The sequence below is a fragment of the Nomascus leucogenys genome, chromosome 5 (genome assembly GCF_006542625.1).
Source record: "Nomascus leucogenys isolate Asia chromosome 5, Asia_NLE_v1, whole genome shotgun sequence".
NCBI lineage: Eukaryota > Metazoa > Chordata > Mammalia > Primates > Hylobatidae > Nomascus > Nomascus leucogenys.
In genome coordinates this window covers 49,388,043-49,413,292 of record NC_044385.1, presented here as the reverse complement: position 1 = coordinate 49,413,292, position 25,250 = coordinate 49,388,043, and the positions used below count along the sequence as shown (strand labels likewise).

The 25,250-nt window shown below is 49.2% G+C and overlaps 1 protein-coding gene across 1 annotated transcript; it reads right to left on the bottom strand.

Moving 5' to 3' along the window:
• Positions 1-2,632: 2,632 nt before the first annotated feature.
• Positions 2,633-18,207, bottom strand: RD3 (retinal degeneration 3, GUCY2D regulator). The gene is made up of 3 exons (XM_003273037.2): positions 17,929-18,207; positions 7,232-7,541; positions 2,633-5,423 (listed from the first exon to the last, which is right to left on the bottom strand). Exons 2-3 carry the CDS (start codon positions 7,525-7,527, stop codon positions 5,132-5,134), a joined length of 588 nt encoding a protein of 195 aa, XP_003273085.1. The 5' UTR covers positions 7,528-7,541; positions 17,929-18,207; the 3' UTR covers positions 2,633-5,131.
• Positions 18,208-25,250: the final 7,043 nt, after the last annotated feature.

The window sequence follows — 25,250 nt, the reverse complement described above, 5'->3', positions numbered from 1 at the left end:
TAATGAATGACACAGATGTATCATAATTGCCCCAGTGTTCACTCATCTCTTCACTCTGCCTCTGTCCTAGGTAAGCTCTCTATGTTGGTGTCCCTACGCACCTATCTGTTAAGCGCATTTGTAAAGTACCTACTGTGTGCCCAGAAAATGGGGACACAGAAGTACAAGACCTGCTTCCTGCACTTAAGGATTTCACAAACTACTGGAGGCGGAGAAACAGCAAAGTGGGAGGAAGAAGCGACAGCAAAAGCATGTGCATTGACATCACTTTGTGATAAGTACAGTGATAGAGTAGTTGGGGGCTGTTCCAAGAACACAGAAGGATCTATAATGCTGACAGCATGTGGAAGGAACTCTGGCTTCCAGTTCTAGGCAGCCACATAATGCCCAATCTGAAACAAAACATAATGCACCTCAATCCCTGGTCAAGATCAAGTGAGATAATATGAGTGAAAGCACTTTGTAAACTGTAAAGGGTCATTAAAATGTTAATAAAAGAGTTTCTTGATGACAAAGCCTTTTCTGTCTGCAGCAATATTATTGGGCTGGCTTATTTGGATAAAGTACACATTTCCCCTGTTCCTTTTGCAGTTTGGAGCCTTTTTTTTTTTTTCCCTAGTGGCTTGATTTCTTTTCTGCTAAGGAGAGGCTAACTTCAACTGTATCCCCCTTTGCCTTGGATTCTAGAGAGGCCTATGGCCCTGGGCAGGTGCCAGAAGTGGCTTCGAAGCAGTTAGCTGCAGTGCTCAGTTCACACAGAGAGGAACAGCTTGTTCCTGGAATGTAATTTTCCCTGAATCAAATCCTAGCTGAGTTGGGAGACTGAGCTGGAAAACTTCCAAGTTTTGCTGCAGAGCTTTAAGAATATTGTGTTTGTTTCAACAAGGGAATTGTAACTGGAATGCAATACAATAAAATGTTCTAGAAAACACTTCCCAACCTCTATTGGCTTGTGAACACCTTTTACAGTTATATAAAAACTTGCACATTTTTAGAAACTTAAATTATTATTTTTGCCTTGAATATGTTAAATAATTTTTGTTTTTGTCTTTAGCACCTTAATATTATAATACTAATTTGATACAATATGTAATAATATTTGTAAAGGGAAATAGATGTCAATTTCCCCTTTTAATAAATGAGTCAAGGTAATAAAATAATTTTCTAAAAATAATTCGTCTATGAATAAATTTTGAAGTAACATTGTGTTTTGTTGGGAGACCATATGAATATTAAGACATAGACTGAAATTTAACTACATGATGAACAATGGCATCAAAAATAGACAAACTTTTTTCATTATCTGCTATTGGAATTCTTAAGATTTCCCCTGAGTTATTTTGATAAGTGTTAGTGTTTTGTTTCTAAATGGCAAGAAAAAGAGAGGTTTAGGTTGCTATTTGCAAGCATATCTTGGTAAATAAAACATATGACGTGACAAGTATTTTCATCAAATGAAAAGTCAGATTAGATATATTGTCACTATCAATTTTTTTTTTTTTTTGAGACACTGTCTGGCTCTGTCACCCAGCTGAAGTGCAGTGGTACCATCTCAGCTCACTGCAACCTCCACCTCCCAGGTTCAAGCAATTCTCCTGCCTCAGCCTCCTGAGTAGTTGGGATTACAAGCATGTGTCTCCATGCCTGGATAATTTTTGTATTTTTAGTAGAGATGGAGTTTCACCATATTGGCCAGGCTGGTCTCAAACTCCTGACTTCACGTGATCTGCCCCCCCATGGCCTCCCAAAGTCCTGGGATTACAGGTGTGAGCCACCATGCCCAGGCCACTATCAATTTTTAACATTAATTTTCAAAGTATGAAGGAATCTTGGTTCCAACTGTGGAAGAATTTTAATCAAATAACATAACAAGGATCTGAGTAAAGAGTATCATTAGGCTAATTTGCAGAATTTTTATCATTTGTATTCAGTCACTAACTTATTGCATATTAACATGAGTGTTCCATAAGCACTCTATCTTTAAGCAATGCTTCATTATGGAATTACATAATACTATATGACCACTGGAAAACAAACTGCAAATAAAATATAATAAAATAACAACAACAACAAAAATAAACTGCAACTTTCTTGTCAATTTGTGGGACTTGATTAGATCCTTGTTCAAAGGAATAAATGGCAAGAATTATTTCTTGGGAACAGAGAAATGTGAATATGGACAGGGCATTAGGTAATATTAAAGAATTACTGTTAATTTTGTTAGGAGTGATAATGGTAGTATAGTTACATAGGAAGAAGTTCTTATTCCTACGTAGTGCATACTGAAGTATTCAGGGGTGAATTATCACATCTTGGGATTTATCTTAAAATACTCCACACACAAAAATAAAGACAATATGGACAAATGTTAGTAACTATTAAACTTTCATGGTAGGTATATGGGGCTTCTTAAACTTTTCCCTGTACATTTTTGTGTGTCTGAAGATTTTCATAAGTTAAAAAAAAAAAGATGTAGTCACCAAGTAGTACAAGCTTCCCACCCACGCCCTCTAGTGGCTAGTGGTATTGAGCTGGGTGCAAACAGGCTGGCTGTGGTAGTCTTGAACACGCTCAACCTGTCCCCTCCAAAATACCACCAGCCACTCATCAGATACTTACAAGGACACTCTCAAACTTTTTGTTCTTTTATTTGTGGTTATTGAGGTTTTAAACATAGAAATGGAAGCAGACCTCATTAGTCCCTTTAACAACCTGGATCCAGAGGAACAACTTCCGGACCGTCGTGAATTTGAGAGCCACCAGCTGGGATTGCCTGTAGTAGTCTGAGGAGTGTCTGAGGAGGCTGGTGGATTCTGTCCACATTTCTGCGGCTGGAAGGGAAGGTTTTCATTGGCAGCCAGTTACTTAAACTTAAAAAAGAACACCACATTGAAAGCTAAGGTCTTCCTTCTTTTTGGGGAGAATAGGTACATGTAAGGTGATAGGGAAGGAGAAAAATAGACATTCTCTTATCCAGCCTCCTTTGAATCTCCCTCCAGGTTAACTACTTCCCCTAAAACATTTGCTGACCCACATCCAGGGCACCCGGAAAGCCCACAATGTGGAGGCCTTTTTCTAATTCTCCCCCAACACTTTTGCCCCTACCAGCTGAGCGGTCTGCTTACCAAGGGTCACTTCTGCTTGTTCCAAAACTCTTTTATGCCATTTGTTCTTATTGTTATGATTAAAGTGCAAACCGAGAAAACTTAAGTGTAGAACTCCCACCAGACAAAACATATAGGTCACAAAAAAGCACAGCTTGGACCCTCATCAAAAGTTTGGCAGCCAGGCACAGTGGCTCATGCCTGTCATCCCAGCACTTTGGGAGGCCAAGGTGAGTGGATCACGAGGTCAGGAGTTCAAGACCAGTCTGGGAACATAATGAAACCCCATCTCTAATAAAAATACAAAAATTAGCCGGGGTGGTGGCACGTGCCTCTAGTCCCAGCTACTTAGGAGGCTGAGGCAGGAGAATTGCTTGAACCCGGGAGGCAGAGGTTGTGATGAGCCGAGATCACGCCACTGCACTGCAGCCTGGGTAACAGAGTGAGACTCAGTCTCAAAAAAAAAAAAAAAAAAGTTTGGCAACGAAGTGAACTTTTTATGTCTTCAAATAAAATATGTAAGATGTTTAAGATGTATATTTTAAGTGATTCTCAACTTCTACCAATTATATTAATAAGCCAATCAACACTTTCATCTTGATAGTGTTGGATCAGAGGTTTTCTACCATCCTATGATTCTCTGTCCAGATTCAAGTGAAAATCCAAAAAAACTTCAAAAGAGAAGTCAAAACCAAATCATTCAAAAAAACATTTTTTCCACTGAGGGAATACACAGATTTTTCCCCCCTGTTGATTATATCTCCTCCGGGCATTTTATTTAGGCTACTATTAAGGTCCATTTGCATTTTCTCCACGTGTGCTGGTAGTTGAGGGTAGACACTTTCCCCACCCATCCCCCTTACACTCCACTTCAACCCCAGAGTGTGTGGGAAGGCCTCCAGGCCTTCCAGATTTTCCATGGATGATCACACATTGGGTAATCCACATGCCTAACCATGTTAGAAAACGGAAGGACAATGAAGCTGCAGGAAGCTCTTCTAGAACATTTCACTCAGCTGCCTCAAGGTCAGTTAGGGGTTTGGGCATCACTTTCTGGAGAAAGCCAGAGAGCAGGTGTGACCAGCTGCAGAAAGGGGAACCCTGGAATTGAGAAACTTGGGCTCTTTAGAGCAGCATCTGAAGGCCTTGGAGCTGAGCCTCTGGAAGAAGCTGTTAGGGACTGGCCACAGCCCCTGTGATGACATTGTGGCATGGGGTAATGAGTAACCTACCCCCACCCCTAGCTACACTTCTTGGAGAGCAGCTTAGATTCTCATCCCACTGCCAAGGTAAGAGATGGATCAGGCCACAGGTAGGTAGAGATGTAGCCTTTGGACCTGTCCCTTCATAGCCCAGGATTCCAAACTCAGGAACAGACACTATTCATGCAGGAACAATCTCACTGTTCATGAGGAGCTGGCTGCAGTTAAAGGCAGAAGAAGTGTCCCTCTCTGAGCCTCAAGTTCCACATTTACTAGCTGAAGAGAGTGGATCTAATTGTCTCTCTGGACCTTCCAGCTGTGCCTGCCTATGAGACTGTGTGTTACCTACCTGCAGTGGTGAGCTCAGCCAGTACTAGCAAGAGTGGATACCAACCAACAGGTCCCTTCTCATCAGGGATGGGGGTAGGGGAGTGAATGGGACATCCCTGAAATTGGGGTGAGAACCTAGGTCTTGCAAAAAGGCAGGGCAACTGTCCCCTTTTAGACAGAAGCAGGAGATGAGGATGGGGCAATGGTCTGTCTTCCAAAACCTTGAATCTACCAGTTAGGGAAAGGACTGCTCCTGCAGACTAGCGCAGGAGAGGGAGAGGGCGGTGCCGCTCTACGACCTAACTCGGCTTTGAGGCCAGAGGAAAGGATGGGGCAGGGAGTTGCTTCATTTTATAGCAGCGTCTTGGGATGGGGCCGCCTCTTGGGTCTCCTCTTCAGGCCTAGGTGGGGATGTTCCAGGGCCTGGCATTCCGGTCACCGGCCTATCATTCCCCCTGCAGACGGTTCCGCTTCTGGGCAGGGAAGCGGCCGGGGTCAGTCGGCTTTGGGCGCCCGGAAATCGGGCATGCTCCAGGACCGCAGTGGCGGCGGCGTGTCCCGCTCCACGTCCTCAGAGATGGTCCTGATGTCGCTGGCGAAGGGAGAGATGCGCGCGCGGGTCTTGAAGGTGGCCAGGCTGCCGCGGGGCCGCAGGCTCCACTGGCGCGTCAGCTTGTGGGCCTCCTCTTCCTGCTTCATCCTCTCCAGGACCTCCTGCAGCACGGAGCGGAAGAGCTGGGACACCTCCTGCACCTCGGGCTCCTGCTCCGCCAGCAGCTGCCGGAACCTGGGCGGGAGGGGAGGGCGCTGGGGCCATTCACCCACAACAGCAGGCCTGGCACCCCGGGGCGTCTAACCCCGAGGGGCTGCCCGTGCATTGTCGTGGCCAGTTAGTCCACTCTACCCTGCTCCTGAAGCGAATCAGGAACCACCCCACGCTGCTGCTACTGCTTCAACCAATCCTGCGTTCAAATCCCAGCTCCGCCACTTTTGGCCTCCATTGGCCTCAGCCTCCTTGTCTGTAATCTGAGATGACAGCTGCCTTTGTGTGAGCTATAATGAAGTAAGGTATGTAAAGATCCTGACACTTACCTAGGGTTGTTGATGACAGAGCATTAAGGGGAGCCCTTTGCAGTGGCAGCCTTACTGATGGGAGGCCTTCTGGCTAAGCCTCTCCTGTCTCTTCTCCACCCACTGGCCAGCGTGATCTTTCTGAAACCTATATCTGATTATGTCACTGCCCCTGTGATATTCCTTCCAGGTGAGCTGTTTGCCATGCACAGGAGTCCCCTGATACTCCCCAGGAAGACCCTGCACATCAGCTGGGAAGAATCACTTGTGGCCCCACATGTCCCAGGTTCTCCCAAGGCCCTGTGTGTTTTCCCAAGCTGTTTCCTCTGCCTAGGCTATCTGTGCTTAGAACTCACAAGTTAATGTTAGCAAGTCTATTTAATACCAGGTTTCCTCCACCAGATTGAGAGTCAGGACTTCTCAGCAGTGACATGAGACCAGAAATGAGACAGGACTATCATGACCTGTGTGTACCCAGCCTTCCCCCTCACTTTTGAGGTTTGATTTGCCAGACCAGATTCCCTTTTCAGCAGCTCCACCACATGACCCACCCCTGTCCCCAGGTGCTTCTGGAATAGATACACTTTGGGAGGCTTCCACAGTCCAGAATCAGAAAGCTGGGGGAGGGTAAGGTTCTCCGCCTGGAGGAAGAAAGGGGAGGGGTGGTAAAAGCTCTACAAAAACCAAGGAGTGTGGACGGGGCTGAAGAAGGTGAATGGCGCTGAAGGAGAGGAGCTTTTAAAGGGAATTTCAAAGAAAAAGGTGTACAATAAATGCATATGTTGGTTAAAGGCATGGGTGAGGGAAGATTTTGGGAGACTAACAAGAATTTTAAGATTTTTATTGTGGATTTATATTCCTTTACAAAGAGAAATGTAGACAAAGAACTTGAGTTATTTTGAAATTACTCGATGCTTCTTTAACATCAGCACCGATCCTTCTGAGACAGGACCACGTGGTCACAGCTTCAGTAAGGTTACATTTATATTCAAGGAACATTGTTGCACCCAAGATCTAAATGTGCAGTGCCCCAGGGTTTTGTCTGAACCCTTCCTACACACACACACACACACACACACACACACACTCTCCTGTGGGCAGACTAGCGTGAAAGCTAACATAAGCTAGGATAATTAAGAATCTGATTTTGGAGAAATGTCTGGGAAAACTTCTCCAAGAAGGTAATATTGAAGATAAACTGACAAAAGAAAAGAAGCCAGGTAAGTTAAAATCCAGGACAGTAACAATCTGGGCAGGGAGAAGAGAAAACTCAGAGGTATTGCATTCTCTTGAATCAAAACTCACACGTCTCCAGGAGCTGCCTCCTGCCTCCTGCTGGACCCCTAACCCTAGCCCAGCGTTTCACGATCTCTTTCAGACTCCTTTTCCGCTCTTGCTCCTTCTAACAGATAACTAGATCATCCAGGCTCCCTGGCTCTAGTCCTGGTGGCCTTAGGCCCCTGCCACTGCAGCCACCTTTCCTGGAGCCTGCAGCCCGGCAAGGGTCCCCATCCCAGTGCTCACCTGAGGATAGCAGGCCCACAATAGGATGGGTGGATCTTAACGCAGACATCCTCCAGCTGCAGCCGCTCACTGGGGCTGAGGTCATAGGTGGGCCGGGGTGTGCTGGCCAGCCAGCTGTAGTCCACACCGGTGCAGACCTTTCTGACCGCATTGCTGCGCTCCCGCTGCTGCCTCTCAGCCTCTCGCATCTGCCCTGTCAGCTCCATCATAAGTGTCTCCAGCACCATCTCAGCAGGGCTCCTGGAGGACAGCCGGGACGGGGCCTCGTTCCACCGAAGCCATGAGATGAGAGACATAGCCCCTGGCCCTGCTGAGACAGGACAGGTGTGCATCTTTCCTGGGCCCCTCTGTTAGTCAGGGTGGAGAACCTGGAAACCCAGGGGGGAGAGAGGAGAGCTGGGACCCAGGGGAGAAGACCTGCTCCACCCTAACAGCTGAGTGGCCTCAAGTAGGTGGCTTAATTTCCCTGAGCAATCATCTCTAATTCTGTAAGACAAGATAGGGCTGTTGTGAGAAGCAGTTGTGAATAAACTTTGTACACTGTAAACATCACATAAAAGTAAGAGACTCTTGTGATTATGATCCTTAAAGCATCCCCAGGATTGTGCCCAGAGAAAGGGCCTCCTGAATCCCCACTAACTCCCAACAAAGCTGGAAACACATGGACTATGGCTGAGCACAAGCTTTCCCTATGATTTAAGGGGAACACATACGCACTCAAACACTCACACACACTCACAATACACACACACACACACTCAGAACAGATACATCCTATGTCAGTCTACCAGGAAAACACCCTCAGTTTCTAAATGCCTCCAGCCTATTGACGAAAGACACTTAGAACTCTATGGAGTTGGCCAGCCATGGTGGCTCACGCCTGTAATCCCAACACTTTGGGAGGCCAAGGCGGGCAGATCACCTGAGGTCGGGAGTTCAAGACAAGCCTGACCGACATGGAGAAACCCTGTCTCTACTAAAAATACAAAATTAGCCAGGCATGGTGGTGCATGCCTGTAATAATCCCAGCTACTCGGGAGGCTGAGGCAGGAGAATTGCCTGAACCCGGGAGGTGGAGGTTGCAGTGAGCCAAGATCACACCATTGCACTCCAGCCTGGGCAAAAAGAGCAAAACTCCGTCTAAAAAAAAAAAAAACTATATGGATTAACATTAACCCGAAAAAAACCAACTTGCCCACCCTTCATTCATTCAGCATTAATCAAGCACTGTGTACACATCTGTGGAGGGACATAAACATGAAAGGATGATGCCAGGATCCTGCTCTCCAGGAGAGGCAAGATTGGTTGAGTAAACACTGCAACATCAATGGAGAGAGGGAACTCTGCTGGTGAAGCATAGAGTCAGCACTGATGTGGGAGGGGAAGGAGTGACCCTAGATGGTGAAAGCGGCCAGAGTGGGCTGAGAGGTGAGTGTGGGCTTCAGACACATGGGCTGATGGAGAAGGGGTCCCAGGTGGAGGGAGGATCTGGCCACGGAACAAGGTGAGACAGCTGGAGGTCTGACAGCAGCAAACCTAACTGATCATGGAGCCCCCACACAGGCCTGCTCAATACGAATTTGGTGAAGGATAGACCAAGTAGATGAATGAACGAATGAATGAATGGGTGAATGAGCTACTCCATGACCTGTCAGATGTGATCTGTGCTTCTGACAACAGTGAAGGGAAATGACATTCCCGAGCTAAAGCCTGAAGTGGGTCTTCGAGGGGTCTCACTTCCCCTTTCTGCACCTTTCTCCCTCCAAGCAGTTCCACCTTCCATGCACCAATGATCCCATTTCTGCTTAGACCCTCCATATGCAGAAAAAAGAGGTCAAATGAACTCAGTCTCAACAGCATGGTGATGAAGGAGGTGTCACCTCCAGAGGACACATGCATTTTTAGGCCACCCTCCCACCACCCTGCACCCCAGTGCTTAACCCAGAGAAATGAATTGTTAAGGTAGATAATCAGACACAAAGGAGAATATTATGATGGGGTAGCAGCAGCCTTCTGGAAGGCCACAGCTAAATCTCTACTTACCGATGGAGACTTGAATGACCAACTCCTTTAGCAACCAACAGAATTAAGAAATCTGAAAACGGGCCAGACATGATGGCTCATGCCTGTAATTCCAGCACTTTGGAAGGCCGAGGAGGGTGGCTCACTTGAAGCCAGGAGTTTGAGACCATCCTGGCCAACACGGTGAAACCCCGTCTCTACTAAAAATACAAAAATTAGCTGGGCATGGTGGCACATGCCTGTGGTCCCAGCTACTCAGGAGGCTGAAGAAGGAGAATCGCTTGAACTGGGGAGGCGGAGTGAGCCGAGATGGCGCCACTGCATTCCAGCCTGGGTAACAGAGCGAGACTCCAACTCAAAAAAAAAATAAAAAAAAATCTGAGAACTTTCATTCTCCACTCAACCTAAGCCTATCACCAATGGAGGCTTCAGATTACACAGCTGACCGCTTCCTGGGAGGGTGGGACGAAAGGACGAACCATTAGCTTACTCCTGGGGTCAGTAGCAGCTAGGACGTTTACGTCTTAGCCCTCACCTGCTTTATGTGCCCAGAATAAAGAGGTTGGGTAGTACTGTGTGTACTGGGGGGTGGGAGTGCAGGGGTGGGGGTGTCATGGCCAGAGAGCCATTAGCATCAGGAGCCTTGCCTAAGGCTAAAGGATTCCATCAGTTCAGGTACAAGGACTGTAACTGTAACTGAATGTGTCACTTTCCCTGGAGTGTTTGTATTTTTAAAAGTCTATGGGTTAGGTCGATGCTTAGCACCAAAAGAGTGAATGGTGTAGCCACCGAAGAGCACTACAAGCATGCGGAGTCACTGTTCCTGCAGGGGCTACTGAATGTGCTAGGCTGTTGCACAGCTCCATGCCTTTGTCATGTTCCTCCCTCTGCCTGAAATGCCTGCCCATTCCGCATGGAGACCAGGTCCAGGGTCAGCACCCTCGGAAGCTTTTCTTGACCTTCCCACCTCCGAGGTAGATGTGGCCACAATCTACCTTGTCCCCTGACTACACTCTGCACAGGTGTTTTTCAGAGCTCAGGAGCACTTTACGGAACGTGACTGCCTACCTCCCCTGACCCCAAGTGTGGTATGTGGGCAGGGCCTGTGCCTAATTCACCTTTCCATCCCTGGTGCTGGACATGTAGTCAGTAGGCACTTAATAAATAGCAAACAAATGAATGAATGAGTGCCCGAACAAAGGAACGAATAAATGATGGAGAAGCTATAACAGCTGGATCAAGGAACAAGCCACACAGACCTGACCTGACCTGACCTGACCTGACCCTGAACAAGAAGGCATTTTCCAAAGCTCCTTAGGGAGATTTTTTTTCTTCTTAATCTGGGTTTGAATGTGAGCTGAAAGAAGAGAGCAAGAGAGTGGCTTGGCAGTAGAGGGTTCTCCTGTGGCCGGGAGAAATGTGGGAGAATAAATGGGAGACACTGAAGAAAACTTTTGCCTCCAGGGCAAATTGACTTCAGAATATCCATGCCACGGCCACATAAGCTAACAAACTATTAAATAAAGCATGTTCTGTTTCCTCCCTTGTCAACTATACCTTCCTAACCACGTGGAGGGTGAGATTCAGACAGCATTCTTGGACTCCTCAGAGTTCTTCTCTGGTACATTGAAGTGGGTTGGGACAGCTCCCGGCCCTCAGCCTGCTTCCCTCTCTTCCCACCTCCGCTTCATGCCACATGGTAAGGGGCCTTGCAAACACGTGTGGGGACACCCCAGCTTTCACCTCCAAGGCCCAGCCACACCCCTGCAACCAGCCACCTCTTTGCCACCCTCTGACTTAGGGTTGCTCGCTGGCAGTGCCGTCTGCCCTGCTCAGTGGCCCCTTCTGTGGGGAAGTGGGCGGGCGACTGTCTGGCAGGGAATTCTGATTTCAGTCCCTAAGCCTGATCTCAAAGGGAAGTGCCCACAGGTTGGCATGTCTCCTGGACCCCCAGACACTTCACCTCAAGGCAGAGTAAGGCCAGAAGCAAGTCCGAGTACAGCCTGGGGTGCAGCCTGTATGGGGTCCCGCTTCCCTGGGCTTAAGGCTCCTGACCTGAGCTGGCCACTAGAGAAGGTGCTTTGTGACCCGCCTCCCCCAACTCCAGATGGCAGGGGCTGAGTGGGGCAATCCCACCTGAATCCTGAATTTTGTGGGCTCTGAGCCTCTTTGGCCCAGGTGTAGGGTCTCACAGGGGAGGAGGGTGTTCTGAGTCATCTCCTGCCCATCCCCTCACTCCCCACAACTCTGGCCAGGACTGGAGTCTTTGACAGAGACAAGATTTCTGCTGGTGCTATTTCTGTCCTCGGTGCCAACTGCTCCCCCAGAAGGCTCTTCAGTGGGTCCGATTAAGTTCTTAAGGGCAAAGGAGGGAGGGAGAGACAGAGGGAGGAAGAACAGAGACAGGCAGGAGGGCAGGCTAGACAGAATCCAGAGGGGGCCACCTTATCCCAGGGTATCCCCAGAACCTGAACCTCGGCTGAGACTGGGAAGGATGTGGTACCTGGGGGAGGTCTGTGAAACAACAGCAAGAGTGACCTTTGCTGAGTGTCTGGCACAATTTTCTACACCGCCTGGCTCCAGATTCACCACTGTGGCAGAGCCAACTCCTCAGTGTAAGCCCCAAGGCCCCCGCACTTGGCTCACGACCTGGCGAGTGGCAGTGCCATGGTGACCTCAGAATCTTCCCATGATGAACGGTTCCTACTCAGTCAACAGCACTTACAACCTGCCTCAAACACATGAACACTGATTGAATCCTCGTTTTAAAAAATTAGGATAGGCCAGGCACGATGGCTCATGCCTGTAATCCCAGCACTTTGGGAGGCTTGACTTCAGGAGTTCGAGACCAGCCTGGGCAACATGGTGAAACTCCATCTCTACCAAAAATATAAAAAATTAGCTGGGCGTCTTGGTGCGCGCCTGTAGTCTCAACTACTCGGGAGGCTGAGGTGGGAGGATAACTTGAGCTAACTTGAGCCTGGGAGGTAGGGGTTGCAGTGAGTTGAGATCGCGCCACTGCACTCCAGCCTGGGTGACAGAGTGAGATCCCCATCTCAAAAAAAAAAAAAAGGAGATACCCTTTATCAAGTTAGGAAAGATCTCCTTCTTTATATTTAAAAGAAAAAAAGCCTGGGTGTGGTGGCTCACACCTATAATCCCAGTACTTTGGGAGGCCAACGTGGGTGGATCACCTGAGGTCACGAGTTCGAGACCAGCCTGGGCAACACAGTGAAACCCCGTCTCTACTAAAAATACAAAAATTAGCTGGGCATAGTGGCAGGCACCTGTAATTCCAGCTACTTGGGAGGTGGAAGAATCACTTGAAACTGGGAGGCAGAGGTTGCAGTGAGCGGCCGTGCCATTGCACTCCAGTCTGGGCGACAGAGAGAAACTCTGACTCAAACAAAAAAAAAATTAGGATAACTGAGGAAATTTGAATATGAGCTGGATGTTAGAAAATAATCCATGGGGCCGGGCGCAGTGGCTCACACCTATAATCCCAACACTTTGGGAGGCCGGCACAAGTGGATCACCTGAGGTCAGGAGTTTGAGACCAGCCTGGACAACATGGTGAAACCCCGTCTCTACTAATAATACAAAAATTAGCCAGGCATGATGGTGCGTGCCTGTAATCCCAGCTACTTGGGAGGCTGAGGCAGGAGAATGGCTTGAACCCGGGAGGCAGAGGCTGCAGTGAGCCGAGATTGCACCATTGCACTCCAGCCTGGGTGACAAGAGTGAAACTCTGTCTCCAAAAAAAGAAAAGAAAAAAAGAAAATGATCTGTGGAATATTGGCCAATAGCTCAATCTTAGGAGGGGCTGAAGTGTTTACGGGTGACTACAATATCTTAGATTCAAATAGTTCAGAAAACATTACATAAATATGTATACACACACCCCATAAACAGGGTGTTGGGGCTCAGAAACCAATATCCTAAGATATGGCATTTGGACATGCTGAGCTGAAGAAGCCTCGTGGTCTCTCTGGCCCTCCCCACAGCCACCTTCCCTTCCAAAGCCTTTGTCTGCCTAAGATTCAGATCCACCAAAGGGAACAATGGTTTTTTTCTTCCCCTTTCTTAAGACCGAGAATGAGCCCCCACCTAAACAGACCCTCTCACAGGATAATGTACAAGTTAATTTCTGATCCCTGCCCTGTTCATTCTCCCTAGTAATCCTCTCACCAGAACTGCTGTTCTCCCCTCCCATAACCTGCTTTGCCAGGATGGTCTATAAGCTTCCGAAACCCAGTGTGGGTGAGCAGTTCCTCTGTGATTCTCCCCATGTACACATTTGTGATAAATGTGTACGCCTTTTCTCCAATTAGCCTTTCTTGAGTTGATTTTTAAGTGAACCTTCATAGGGCTAAACCCTTGGCCCCTACAAGAGCAAATATGGCAAAATATTAGCAATTGTTGTATCTGGGGGATATTGATGGATATTTATTGCACTTTTCTGCATGTTTATGCATATTCAAGTTTAGAAGTTGGGAAAACTCTACCTCAAAACTCACTTGTGCAGGAAGCCTTCCTGATTCCCTCTACCTCACGGCCTGCATTATTCCTCAGGACCCCTGCCTGCAGTTCATATTCTGCTCATTTCTGCTGCTGTGCCTTTCTCCACCCACGAGCCTGGGCATCGAGGCCTTGCACAGTGGCATGTGCGGGGAGGGCCTAGGGCCTGCAGACTGAAGCGCAGGTCTGAGTTCTCATCCACTCACTCACTCAGCAAACACAGGAGGAGTGTGTGACCTGCCTGTCGCTGTGCTAGGTGCTGGGACTCCCTCAAGGAGTGTACACTCAAAAGAGGGGGAAAAACAAGCAGACAAGCAATTGCGATGCCACCAAAGGCACAACTCTCCTGAGTGGAAGGAGACTCCTGGGCCTCGGCTGTGTAATCAGCGCAGGGTGTGCCCAGGAAGTGCCTGCCCCCTATTCTCTGCATAACCGCCACAGCTCATTAACCAGCGAGGCCTTGGTTTCTGCATTTATAAAATGGTGTTCAGACGCCAGCTCAGCCCACTCCACAGGGCTCCTCTGAGACTCGGGTAGGAGACAATATGTGAAAACATTTGGTAAACTATAAAAATCCTGTGCAGTGATCAGGGGTTTGTAATTCTTATGAGACACAATCAGGTGGCTAAAAAGTTCACCTGGAGGCCGGGAGCGGTGGCTCATGACTGTAAGCCCAGCACTTTGGGAGGCCGAGGCAGGCAGATCACTTGAGGCCAGGAATTTGAGACCAGCCTGGCCAATATGGTGAAACCCCATCTCTACTAAAAATACAAAAATTAGCCAGGTGTGGTGGTGGGTGCGTGTAATCCCAGCTACTCAGGAGGCTGAGGCATGAGAATTGCTTGAACCTGGGAGGTGGAGGCTGCAGTGAGCCAAGATGGCGCCACTGCACGCCATCCTAGGCGACAGAACAAGACTCCGTCAAACAAAAACAAAAACAAAAATAAAAACAAAAAGAAAAACCCACCTGGAAAGAGATCTTGAAGGCTCTGTAGAGAGGAGACAGATGACCAAATCCAATGACGACACAAAACGAGAAGAAAAGAAATGAAAGCCAGCTAAGAACGTGGGCTGGGCCCTGCTTGTTAAGACCCCTATCCACCTTGGGGTCATCGGTAAGAATCTTTGGGCTGCATTTCCCTCTTTTGTCTGGGAGCCAGGGTGGGGACAGAGTTGCTGCTGTCCATTGACACATACATGCCTGCCGTTCCCTCTCCCCATATTCCCTCTGCGGAGTCTGGGGCCTGGGGTCCAGTACCCTCCCCACTCTCACCCCCACTCACCACCTCCACTGCTTTTGACCTCAGATGCATGCTGGGCGGCCTGGCTGCACCCCCACTCCGCCTCTGTTTGATCACCAGCTCAGGTGGAGCAGGCTGGGCTTGGGGAGACAGTGCAGCCTTCAGCAGAGAAAACCTGAATTCAGTTCCTATGCCCTTCCCCTCCCACGTATGCTGCCTGTGTCCAAGTCACCTTCATGGCCCCAAGCCTCAGTTTCCCCAATCTATAAGGGAATAATAAAGGTACCTACTTCAAGTTACTGTGAAAATCAAACGAGGTCATGTCTGTGTAAATGTTTTATTTTTATAAACTAACAATACGCTGGTTCACCTAGATCAGTGGCTACCATTGTCGCTTAGTACAGATTCTTACCCTGGGGTCCTAGGGAAAATTCAGGGATTTATGAACTTGGGTGGGGAAAAAAGTCATCTTTATTTCCACTAACCTTTAACTGAAATGTGGTATTTCTTTTAGTTATGAATGAGGGCCATAGACCATAGACAGTAGTATCAGTAGCCCCGTAGCTTTATCTCCAGCAGAAATCACAGATTTTTCGCAAAACGCTTTAAAGTTGTTATTCTTGAATTATCAGGTGTGCTCATCACTACTATGAAATTGTGGCATTTATTAGACTTGCTACTAGGTTTTATTATTTCACATGTTGATAGGGAAGCACACATATTACTGTATCATAAATCGTTTTTCCTTTTTTTTTTTGATAGCTGCATTTCAATAGAGCTTGTTTCCTTTGTAACCCAATGAATTTACTTTTATGCATTTAGAAGCATTTTTCTAAGAATGTGTCCACAGGCTTCACAGACTCCCAAAGGGGGCACAAAAAGTAAAGAATCCCCTGGCTTGGTGCAAGCTTGACCCCAGCTTTGTTTCTGGCCTTCCCCAGCCCTGGCTTCTGGTCACCGTGTTGGGAGAGCTGAGCCTCCTTGTTTCTAGAGAGGGCCCAGGTGGTGCGGCCTCGGGTTTACACAGCAGAGCGGATGATAGGGAAGCCCTCGCATGTTCTGTCTCTGCCTTTTGGCGTCACTCACCCACGCCCGTTATCTTCCCTTCTCTGATCTTCTCTTTCCTCTTTCCTTTCCCCTTCATTACCCCTTCCACCCCCACACTCTCAGAGCCTTCCTTTCAGCCTATTTTTGAACATCCCTGAGGATAATGTCTTTTCTGTGGCTCCCTGGGAGGCGCCACTACCAGCTGTGGCTCGTTAGCTGTGCTGGAAGAACTCTCCCGCTGTGCCTCAAGGGCAAGAGGAGTCTCTGGTTCCAGCTGGCACTCAGAGGGGGACCAGGGATGTCTCAATGGTGGGAACAATGGGGAGTGTGACCTTGGAGCTAGAAACAGGGCTCTGACCCCTGCAGGAGGGATGAGAGTGCCCTCACCTCTAGTGAGAACTGAGGCCCTGCACTGGCCCCAGCCAAACAGTGAGGGCGTGCAGACCTTGCCCAGGAAGGCTAATTTCTCAGTGCAAAGGGAGCCACAGCCAGGGGACCCAGCCCGGGTCCTCCACCTCTGAAGCTGAGCTAGGCATCTGCAGGCCAGGGTGGGGGGCTGCTCTGTGTGACTTGCCGGGCCCGGGCATGTCCCAGAGCGCCAGCAGCTTCACTGCACGGGCAGGCTGGCTCTGCTGACGCCAGACCCTCAGTCTGGGCAGAGACTTCTCAGTGGGGGCAAAGAGCAGGTGCTTCTCTGGCTAATCTTCCTCCCAGCCCTGTGTTTGGTAAGGCCCAAGTCCAACTTTACAGATTGCAAATTGACCTCATTTCTCTTTGGCATCATAGAAAAATAACCTGTAATCCACCAAGCCAGGTATGAGCAGGCCTGACCTGTGGATCCTCTGCCCACCTGACAGACATCTGCTCATTTGTCAGGAACCCCTCAAGAGACAACTCCTCCCTGCAGCCGGCCCCTCACTGCCCCCCAAGCATGGAGCACTGATCCCAGCCACCAGGGCCTGACACAACGGCCCATCACCACGGCATCTAGCAAACATGTTTCTCACATTTTGGGTTGTATTTCTCTCTCCCCCACGTAGCTATGAATTCTGCAAGGGTGAGAGGAATGTGGGTTGAATCTGCTGCACACGGTAGCACTTGATAAGCGGTTCCTGAATGAATGAGTGGATGTCAGCCAGTCCTTCCCATTCTGAGGCAGAGGTGCAGCCAGGAGAGGGCGTGTACACAGGTCTGACTGACCACAGCAGGAGGGGACTGATCCTCATTCCTTGGTTGCAGCTGGACTTTCCTTCTAGGCCCGATCTCCGTGGCGCCCCACCCTGCACCAATCTGCCTGGGCCCGCTGTCCTGGGCGTGTTATCGGGGATGCACAGACTTTTCCATGGTCGAGGGGACTGAGGCACATCCATCACCCTCGTGCCCTAGGTGCTGCTGCATCCCCAGAGCCTGACTCTGTGCCTTGGACTTAGTAGGTGTTTGAATCACAGTTCGCAAACCCATGCAGGAGTCTCTGATTTGGGTTTCACTTTCCTTCCCCCTGCCTGTGTCCACTCTATAAAGGCAAAAGGGAACCTGCTGAAGCTGGGTCCTCCCCAAGAGGCTTACAGTTCCAGAACAGGCAAAAACGATGGCTTCCCACAGGTTTACAAAACAAGGAGCAGGCTATAGCCCCAAGGATGCTGCAGGACCCTCATCGGTTCCAACTCCTGTGGAACTGATGAGGACTAAAGGGGCCTTCCTGTGGCCATCTGGGTCCTGGAGGTGGGCGGCTTTCTAGGCTCCCCAGCCTGCCACACCCCCTGAGGCCGCCCCACCCAGCTCCATGCCTCAGCCCTAACTTCCAAAGGTGCAGCTGTGCCAGGGTGCGGGTGGGGAAGACACTGTCTCCTGGGGAGACCTCCATCTTACCTCTGAGGTCAGCCTCTGCTCAGGTGCAGCGTCGCAGCAGGGGGCCTGCGTTCTGCTTCCCAGTCTGGGAGAAGAGAGTGTCCGGATATTTTCAGGAAAAAAAAGAAAGTTGAGCACCCACAGCAGGGCAGGGCAGTCTACATCCTCAAGTCTCCCTCAGCTTCTCTGCTGCTGCCGGCTGGCCTCAGGCTTTTGCCTCTCTTTGGTTCTCTGAGAAGTTTTACCAAGAGAAGAGACAGGAGGAGAGATCCAGCCTGGGCTATTGTTTGTGGGGTGAGTGTGTGTGTGTGTGTGTCCCGCGAGGCTGGAGCCACAGCTTCCCTGATGAACCATGGAGGTGGGCCAGCTCCTGAGCTGCGGTTGCCCTGGAGACCCACCTAAGCCTCTTTGCCTGGAGCAGCATTATCTGTAGAGGGAGTGGCTGATCTGACACAAAAGCCTGAGGCGACACAGGCCCAGGTGGTGAGGGAGCACTTGTGTCCAGATGGCATTCTGGCCCCTTCCTCCTCCAGCCGGTGCTCAGTGTGGCACAAACTGGGCAAGACCATGCTCACCGAACCCTCTGCTGAGCCCTAGGTGTACCTGCTGTTGGCAAATGTTTCCAGCTGCCTGGTGGGTGGCTCCTGGATGGAGATCCCCTCTTTCTATCAGCTCCCTCCTACAGGGAAGGGGTGATTCTGGGTGCTGAGAACAGGGACCTGTGAAGATACATCTCTGCCTTTGCCCCACCACATCCCTTGCCTGTCTTCCTCTCTGCTTATCTAAATTATTTCCTTCCCTCAAGGCAAGCTCAAGAGCAGACAGTTCTGACTTTCAGAAGGAGGGGCTATCCAAGGAGAAGAGGAACATGGAACACAAAGCATTGATGTTGAGGTATTTGAGATAACATTTGGGGATAGCAGAAGCATCCTGTTGCTGTTCTGCAGCATCCCACACTCATGTCTGGGCCTCCTTCCTGTCTCTGCTCTCTGGTCACGCTGTCACTTGTAGACTGTTCTGGTTAGGAGCCATGTGTGGGCCAGCTTGCACCTAACAGACGTTAGGTAGCACTAAAACAGATGCACGCTGCCCCGCGAGGGGCATGGGAATATTGTAATGGCATGAAGCTGCATTATAATAGATCTTAGGTAATCCTGTGCTGGGTGATAGCATGACTTTTGCACACATCTGGTTTTGACTGGGTTGGAAATAAAGCAGAAAGTACAGCCAAGAAGAAATTAAACAATGGCTGATGAAATGGACTCAGGTTGCCCACCTGCCTGCCTGCATGATTTTGTCCCTGAGTGATTTGTCACTCTGTGCTTGCTCTCTGGCTGGTTCCACTCAGCTGGTTCTATCCGCCTTCCCTCTTCATCCATCAAGCAGGCAAGGGTCTTGAGTCAGGAGTTGGATCATATACTTCTCTTGACCAGTTCACAGCACGACAGTCCCAAAGATCGAGTGGGTCACTTGGGGATGGAAGATCCCCACATTTGAGGGAGCTGAAGCTGACTTCCTCTGACCCACAGTTCCCAGGCGGCTTCCACCTCAGGGCCAGCTAAGGCCAGAGTCACCCAAAGCAGGTAACTGGGAGTCCTCACCTCTGAGCACCCCACCACTATCCTAGCACTTTCCCAAGGGGCGTGGCTTGGAGGTCCAAGGGCAGAAATTCCTGGGCATTTCCACACTGTAGGGAAGGGAGCAGCGGGATGACAAGACTTTACCTCCCCTTTAGGAAAGTTGCTGGAGGCAATGAGGAGAAGGGGGCAGGGACTAAGTCACATGCTCATCTGTGCAGCACGTATTTCTAAAGCACCATTCTACAGGGGCACGAAGCTAGGAGTTGGCTGAGCCTGGCTCTTCCCTCTGTACACATCCCAGCCAAGCCTGTGTGTGCTGGATCAGATGAGGAGGAGGTGGAAGTCTGGCAGGCAGGTGGGGAGCAGGGACAGCATTAGGGCCCAGAGTTAAAGGCTTTTATCTCCAAGTAGTACAAGCTTGGGTCTGCTACTGACCATTCTGTGTTTGAATAAAAACAATTCTGCCCTTTTCTATAGCCATGCTTTTGTATTAATATCTCCCCTTCTAATGCACACACAATGAATGTAAATAAGATCATAGAGGCCAATGTCTTGAGCCATCAGAAAGATTTTGTTGCAGCAGCTGCCAGATGAGCTTCAGGACTCCTGACCCTGGGATGCCAGGGAACAAGCACACAGACGACTTATAGCAGTCTCCCTGGCAGACGCAGCCAGCCCCTCTCCAGCATTTTTCAAGTGGTGCCTGTGATTAGAAGAGGGAGGCACTCCCTAACCCACGACCCTCCCTGACGGCTGCCTTGATACCATGACTCACAGGCCTTGGTGGGTGTGTTGACTCCTCATTTATTCCGATTTGTTCACCTGTGGAGGATTTGTGATTATCCTTGCTGAGTGTGAATTTGCTCTAGGAAGAAAAGTTGGCAGTTGTTTTTCTCTTGTTTGGCATGGATGGAAGTTGCTAAAGCATAGATATTCAGCAACCACCAAATGCAGAAACACCAGTGGGGACCACAACATTGCCTCATAGATGGCATTTGATTAATAAATTGGAAATGTGGAGTTATGAGGCGATTGCATGCAAGCCTCGATTAAAATCCTCATGGAGATTAGAGATAAGCCCTGTCTTTGGGTGTGTGTGTGTGTGTGTGCGCGCGTGTGTGCGCTCCTCCCATTCTCTCCTCCCTGGAGTCTTTCCAGGCTATTTCAAACCATTTCTAACCACTCAGTCATGCGTTGGGTTTTCCAAGTCCTGCAGAAGGTCTGTGTAGCCCAAATCCCAAATGAAGTTGAATTAAATGGACAGAATATTCATAGGTACAGACCAGACTTGCAGTTACTTGGACCTCTTCTCCCTGGGCATCCCTCTTTCTATTCCTGTGGTCACATTTCCTCTCCAGGTGCTATGGACTGAATGTTGTGTCCTCCCCAAAATTCAATCTTGAATCTCCCAAGGTGATGGTTAGGAGGTGGGACCTTTCGGATGTGATTAGGTCGTAAGAGGGGAGCCCTCAGGAATGAGATTACTGCCCTTATGAAATGGTCTCAGAGAGCTTTTTGGCCTTCCTACCATGTGAGGACACTGTGAGAAGATGCCTCCATGAACTAGGAAGTGGGCTTTCAGCAGGCACTGAATCTACTGGCACCTTGATCTTGGACTTCCCAGCCTCCAGAGCTGTGAGAATTAAATTTCTGTCATCTATAAGCCACCAGTTTGTGGTATTCTGTAATAGAAGCCTGAATGGACTCAGACATCAGATACAGGAAGCAATGTGTCTGACGGCAGGAAAAACGAGAATGCTCCCTTCCCTGCCAGCTGGCTGGGAATGAGGCATAAAGCATTTCTCATTCATTCATTCCTTCACCAAGCATTTATTGGCTGTCTACTCTGTCTAGACAGCACCTTGACACTCCATTTCCATAGACTTCACTGACCACCGACCACAGCTTTTTTTTTTTTTTGAGACGGAGTTTTGCTCTTGTTGCCCAGGCTGGAGTGCAATGGCACAATCTTGGCTCACTGCAACCTCCGCCTCCCAGGTTCAAGCAGTTCTCCTGCCTCAGCCTCCTGAGTAGCTGGGATTACAGGCATGCACCACCACGCCTGGCTAATTTTGTATTTTTAGTAGAGATGGGGTTTCTCCATGTTGAGGCTGGTCTCGAACTCATTGACCTCAGGTGATCCGCCCACCTCAGCTTCCCAAAGTGCTGGGATTACAGGCGTGAGCCACCGTGCCCAGCTACAGCTTCTTTTCAGTTCTGCCCTGTGGTCTGATGGACTAATGTGAGGGCCTGTGGCAGAAACAGCTAGCTGTCCACCAAGAGTCACATTTCTCCTCCAGAGTACATGAACATGTAGTAGACATGTTCCTAGGAAGCAGCTGTCCAGCTGGGGACTTCATTCCCCATCCCTCCTCCCATCTAGGTGGGCCGTGTGATGATAGGGTGTAGATGGAAGGGACGTGAGTCACTTCAAGGTGCGGCAGGTAGACACCCCTGTGCAACTGTCCACCTTCCACCTTTCCCCTTTGCTGATCGTCAGCCAGGACTCTGAGGCCCTCGGGAGTGGGGGAGACACAGTTTTGAAGGAGTTTAGGTCCCTAAATCACTTCGTGAAAAGCTGCTCACCCATCATTCATGTTGAACTCTAATGTGTGCAAAAAATCATATGCTTATTGGGTCAAAGCACTGAGTTGGGGTTTCTCTGTAATAGCAGTTGGCACCACCCAGCTCACACAAAACCCTGTGAGAAGGGGTGGGTGTGGAAGCGCTGCCCTTTCCTAGGTTCCTGAACATCAGGGCTCTTCCTGACATGTTCACCGCTGGTTTTTTCATCATCACCTTAAAGACATTACTTCATCCCCTATTGTCTCATGCCTCTGTGCATGGTGCCCACTCTACTTGGAGTCCCCTCCTACCTGGGGAAGTCAACTTATTGCTCAAAGTTTAGCTTCATGGTAACCCCTTTGTGAATTATCCTTTGTCTGCTGCTCCCTCCTCTCCACTCTGAAGCCTCATTCTTTTTTTTTTCTTTTTTTTTGAGATGGAGTTCTGCTCTTGTTGCCAGGGCTGGAGTGCAATGACATGATCTTGGCTCACTGCAACCTCTGCCTCCTGGGTTCAAGCAATTCTCCTGCCTCAGCCTCCCAAGTAGCTGAGATTACAGGCATGTGCCACCGCACCCAGCTAATTTTTGTATTTTTAGTAGAGCCAAGGTTTCACCATGTTGGCCAAGCTGGTCTCGAACTCCTGACCTCAGGTGATCCACCCACCTTGGCCTCCCAAAGTGCTGGGATTACAAGCGTCAGCCACTGTGCCCGGCCTGAAGCCTCATTCTTCCTTCCGTACACACAGTTGATCCTCATTACCTACCAAAGTACTGGCAAATTTGCCTACTCACTAAAATTTATTTGTAATCCAAAAACCAATACTCATAGTACTTTTTTTTTTTTTTTTTTGATGCAGAGTCTTGTTCTGTTGCCCAGTCTGGATGAAGTGCAGTGCTGTGCTCTCAGCTCACTGCAACCTCTGCCTCCCAGGTTCAAGCGATTCTCCCACCTCAGCCTCCCAAGTAGCTGGAATTACAGGTGTGTGCCACCACACCCAGCTAATTTTTTTTTTTTTTTTTTTTTTGAGACGGAGTCTCACTCTGTCACCCAGGCTGGAGTGCAGTGGCAAGATCTCGGCTCACTGCAAGCTCCGCCTCCCGGGTTCATGCCACTCTCCTTCCTCAGCCTCCCAAGTAGCTGGGACTTCAGGCGCCCACCACCACACCCAGCTAATTTTTTTGTATTTTTTTAGTAGAGAAGGAGTTTCACCATGTTAGCCAGGATGGTATCGATCTCCTGACCTTGTGATCCGCCCGCCTCAGCCTTCCAAAGTGCTGGGATTACAGGCGTGAGCCACCACGCCCGGACTAATTTTTATGTTTTTTAGTAGAGATGGGGTTTCACCGTGTTAGCCAGGATGGTATCGATCTCCTGACCTCGTGATACTCCCGCTTCAGCCTTCCAAAGTGCTGGGATTACAGGCGTGAGCCACTGCACCTGGCCTACTCATAGTATTAGGTTGCTGTAAGAGTAATTGCGGTTTTTCCCACTAAGTAATTACTTTTGCGCCAACCTAATACTTTTGTGGTCATTCTAGACATGTAGAAAAATGTTAGTGACCTGATGGACTTGTTCCCTGCTGAGCTTGAACAAGGCATGCTCTGCCTTCTTGTTCCAGCTCTCATGATCTTAAGTGTCCTTTTCACAGTCTATTTAGTGCCCCACTTTTCATACTTTGTGCTTTTTACTGGTGATTTTGATATTGAAAATGGCCCAAAGCACAGTGCTGAAGGGCAGTCTAGTGTTCCTAAGTGCAAGGAGGCAGTGACGCGCTTTACTACATGAGTTAGATCAGCTTCCTTCAGGCCTGACTTAGCGCTCGCTGCTGGTGGTGAATTCAGTGCTAATGAATCGACAATATAGAGTAAATAAGGTGTCTTTCAATAGAAATGCACATAAAACAAGGTTATGTATTGGTCAGCTGACAAAAATGTCATGACCAGAGGTTTCAGGAACCTTATCCAGGACGAGGACTGAACCTCACCCTGTATTTCCCCTGGGAGCAATGGTTCAGTGTTTGCTAATTCACAACTTTATAGATAATAACTACTGTGAATAACAAGAATTGGCTGTGCTTCACACCATTTCCTGAGCATTTAATCAGCATCCCTGCAGAAGAAGAGCTCCCCAAGGGCAAGGAGATCAAGCCCCAGCACACGGTAAAAGCTAAGTTCGTGTTTGCTGTACCCACAGAGAACGCATTAGCCAGAGTGACTGGGCTTGGTCTCTGTGTTAAACAAATGCCGTAGACTTGCTCCCCACTCTCCTGAACCTGAAAGAGCCCCAAGAGATGTAATGTCACAGGTTCAAGGACCACAGACAACAGATGTAAGGGAGGCAGGAATGGACTGTGGGGTGCCGAGGTCACCTAGAAGTCCAAGGATGCACATTCCAGGGGAGGTGAGGAGGACATGGGAATATTAGAGGGCAGTGGAGAGCCTGGGTATTCTCCATCCAGGTCCAAGCAGTGGAGGCTTAAGACAGTCAGAATCTCCCTTCTGCTCAACCTGGAAGTGCTTCTGGAACAAGGTAGAATAATGGGAAATCAATGGGAAAAGGGAGTCAGCCATGCGGTGTTGCATTAGAGCCAAGAAAACCCAAAGTGGCACGAGCTGCACTGGGCCCTTTTGGGAGGGCTGATGAGGCTGTAGAGGGGACATGCTGGGGCCTGGGAAGGAAAGAGACACTATTGGTGGATAATGTGGTAGAAGGAGTGACTCTGTGGGATTAAACACACATGGCTCAGGTGAACCTGGATGTCGCATGTGGATCTTAACAGATTCTCACATCAATTCCCAAAGAAGAAGGCTGGTGAGTCCAGAGCAATGAAGCAGCCTGGCAGAGTCCATCACCTGGCTACCAGAGGCCACCTGGACTTGGTGTGGAGAATGAAGGAGAGAGGGAATTGTCAGGAAATTCTGACTCTGGCAGCTGAGTCGACGGCAGTGAGAAGTGGCGTCCAGGAGGAGGACTAAGCCCATGGCAGTGAGACACGGCGTCCAGGAGGAGGACTGAACCCATGGCAGTGAGATACTGCGTCCAGGAGGAGAAGTAGATTGGAGGGGAAGCAGAGTGTGGCTTTGGCTTGGTGGAGGTGGAGGAGGAGACTTCATGGCTCTGGGGAGGAGAGGCTCCTGGACCAGCTCCATATGCAGAAGAAAGGGTTTGGCTAAAGCACAGACCTGGAGGCCATCGA

Excerpts from the sequence above, each read along its gene's own strand:
- RD3 (XM_003273037.2), bottom strand. The coding sequence starts at position 7,527 with ATGTCTCTCATCTCATGGCTTCGGTGGAACGAGGCCCCGTCCCGGCTG. Across the intron at positions 5,424-7,231 it reads TGTGGGCCTGCTATCCTCAG|GTTCCGGCAGCTGCTGGCGG; the intron begins GTGAGCACTGGG and ends CCTCCCGCCCAG.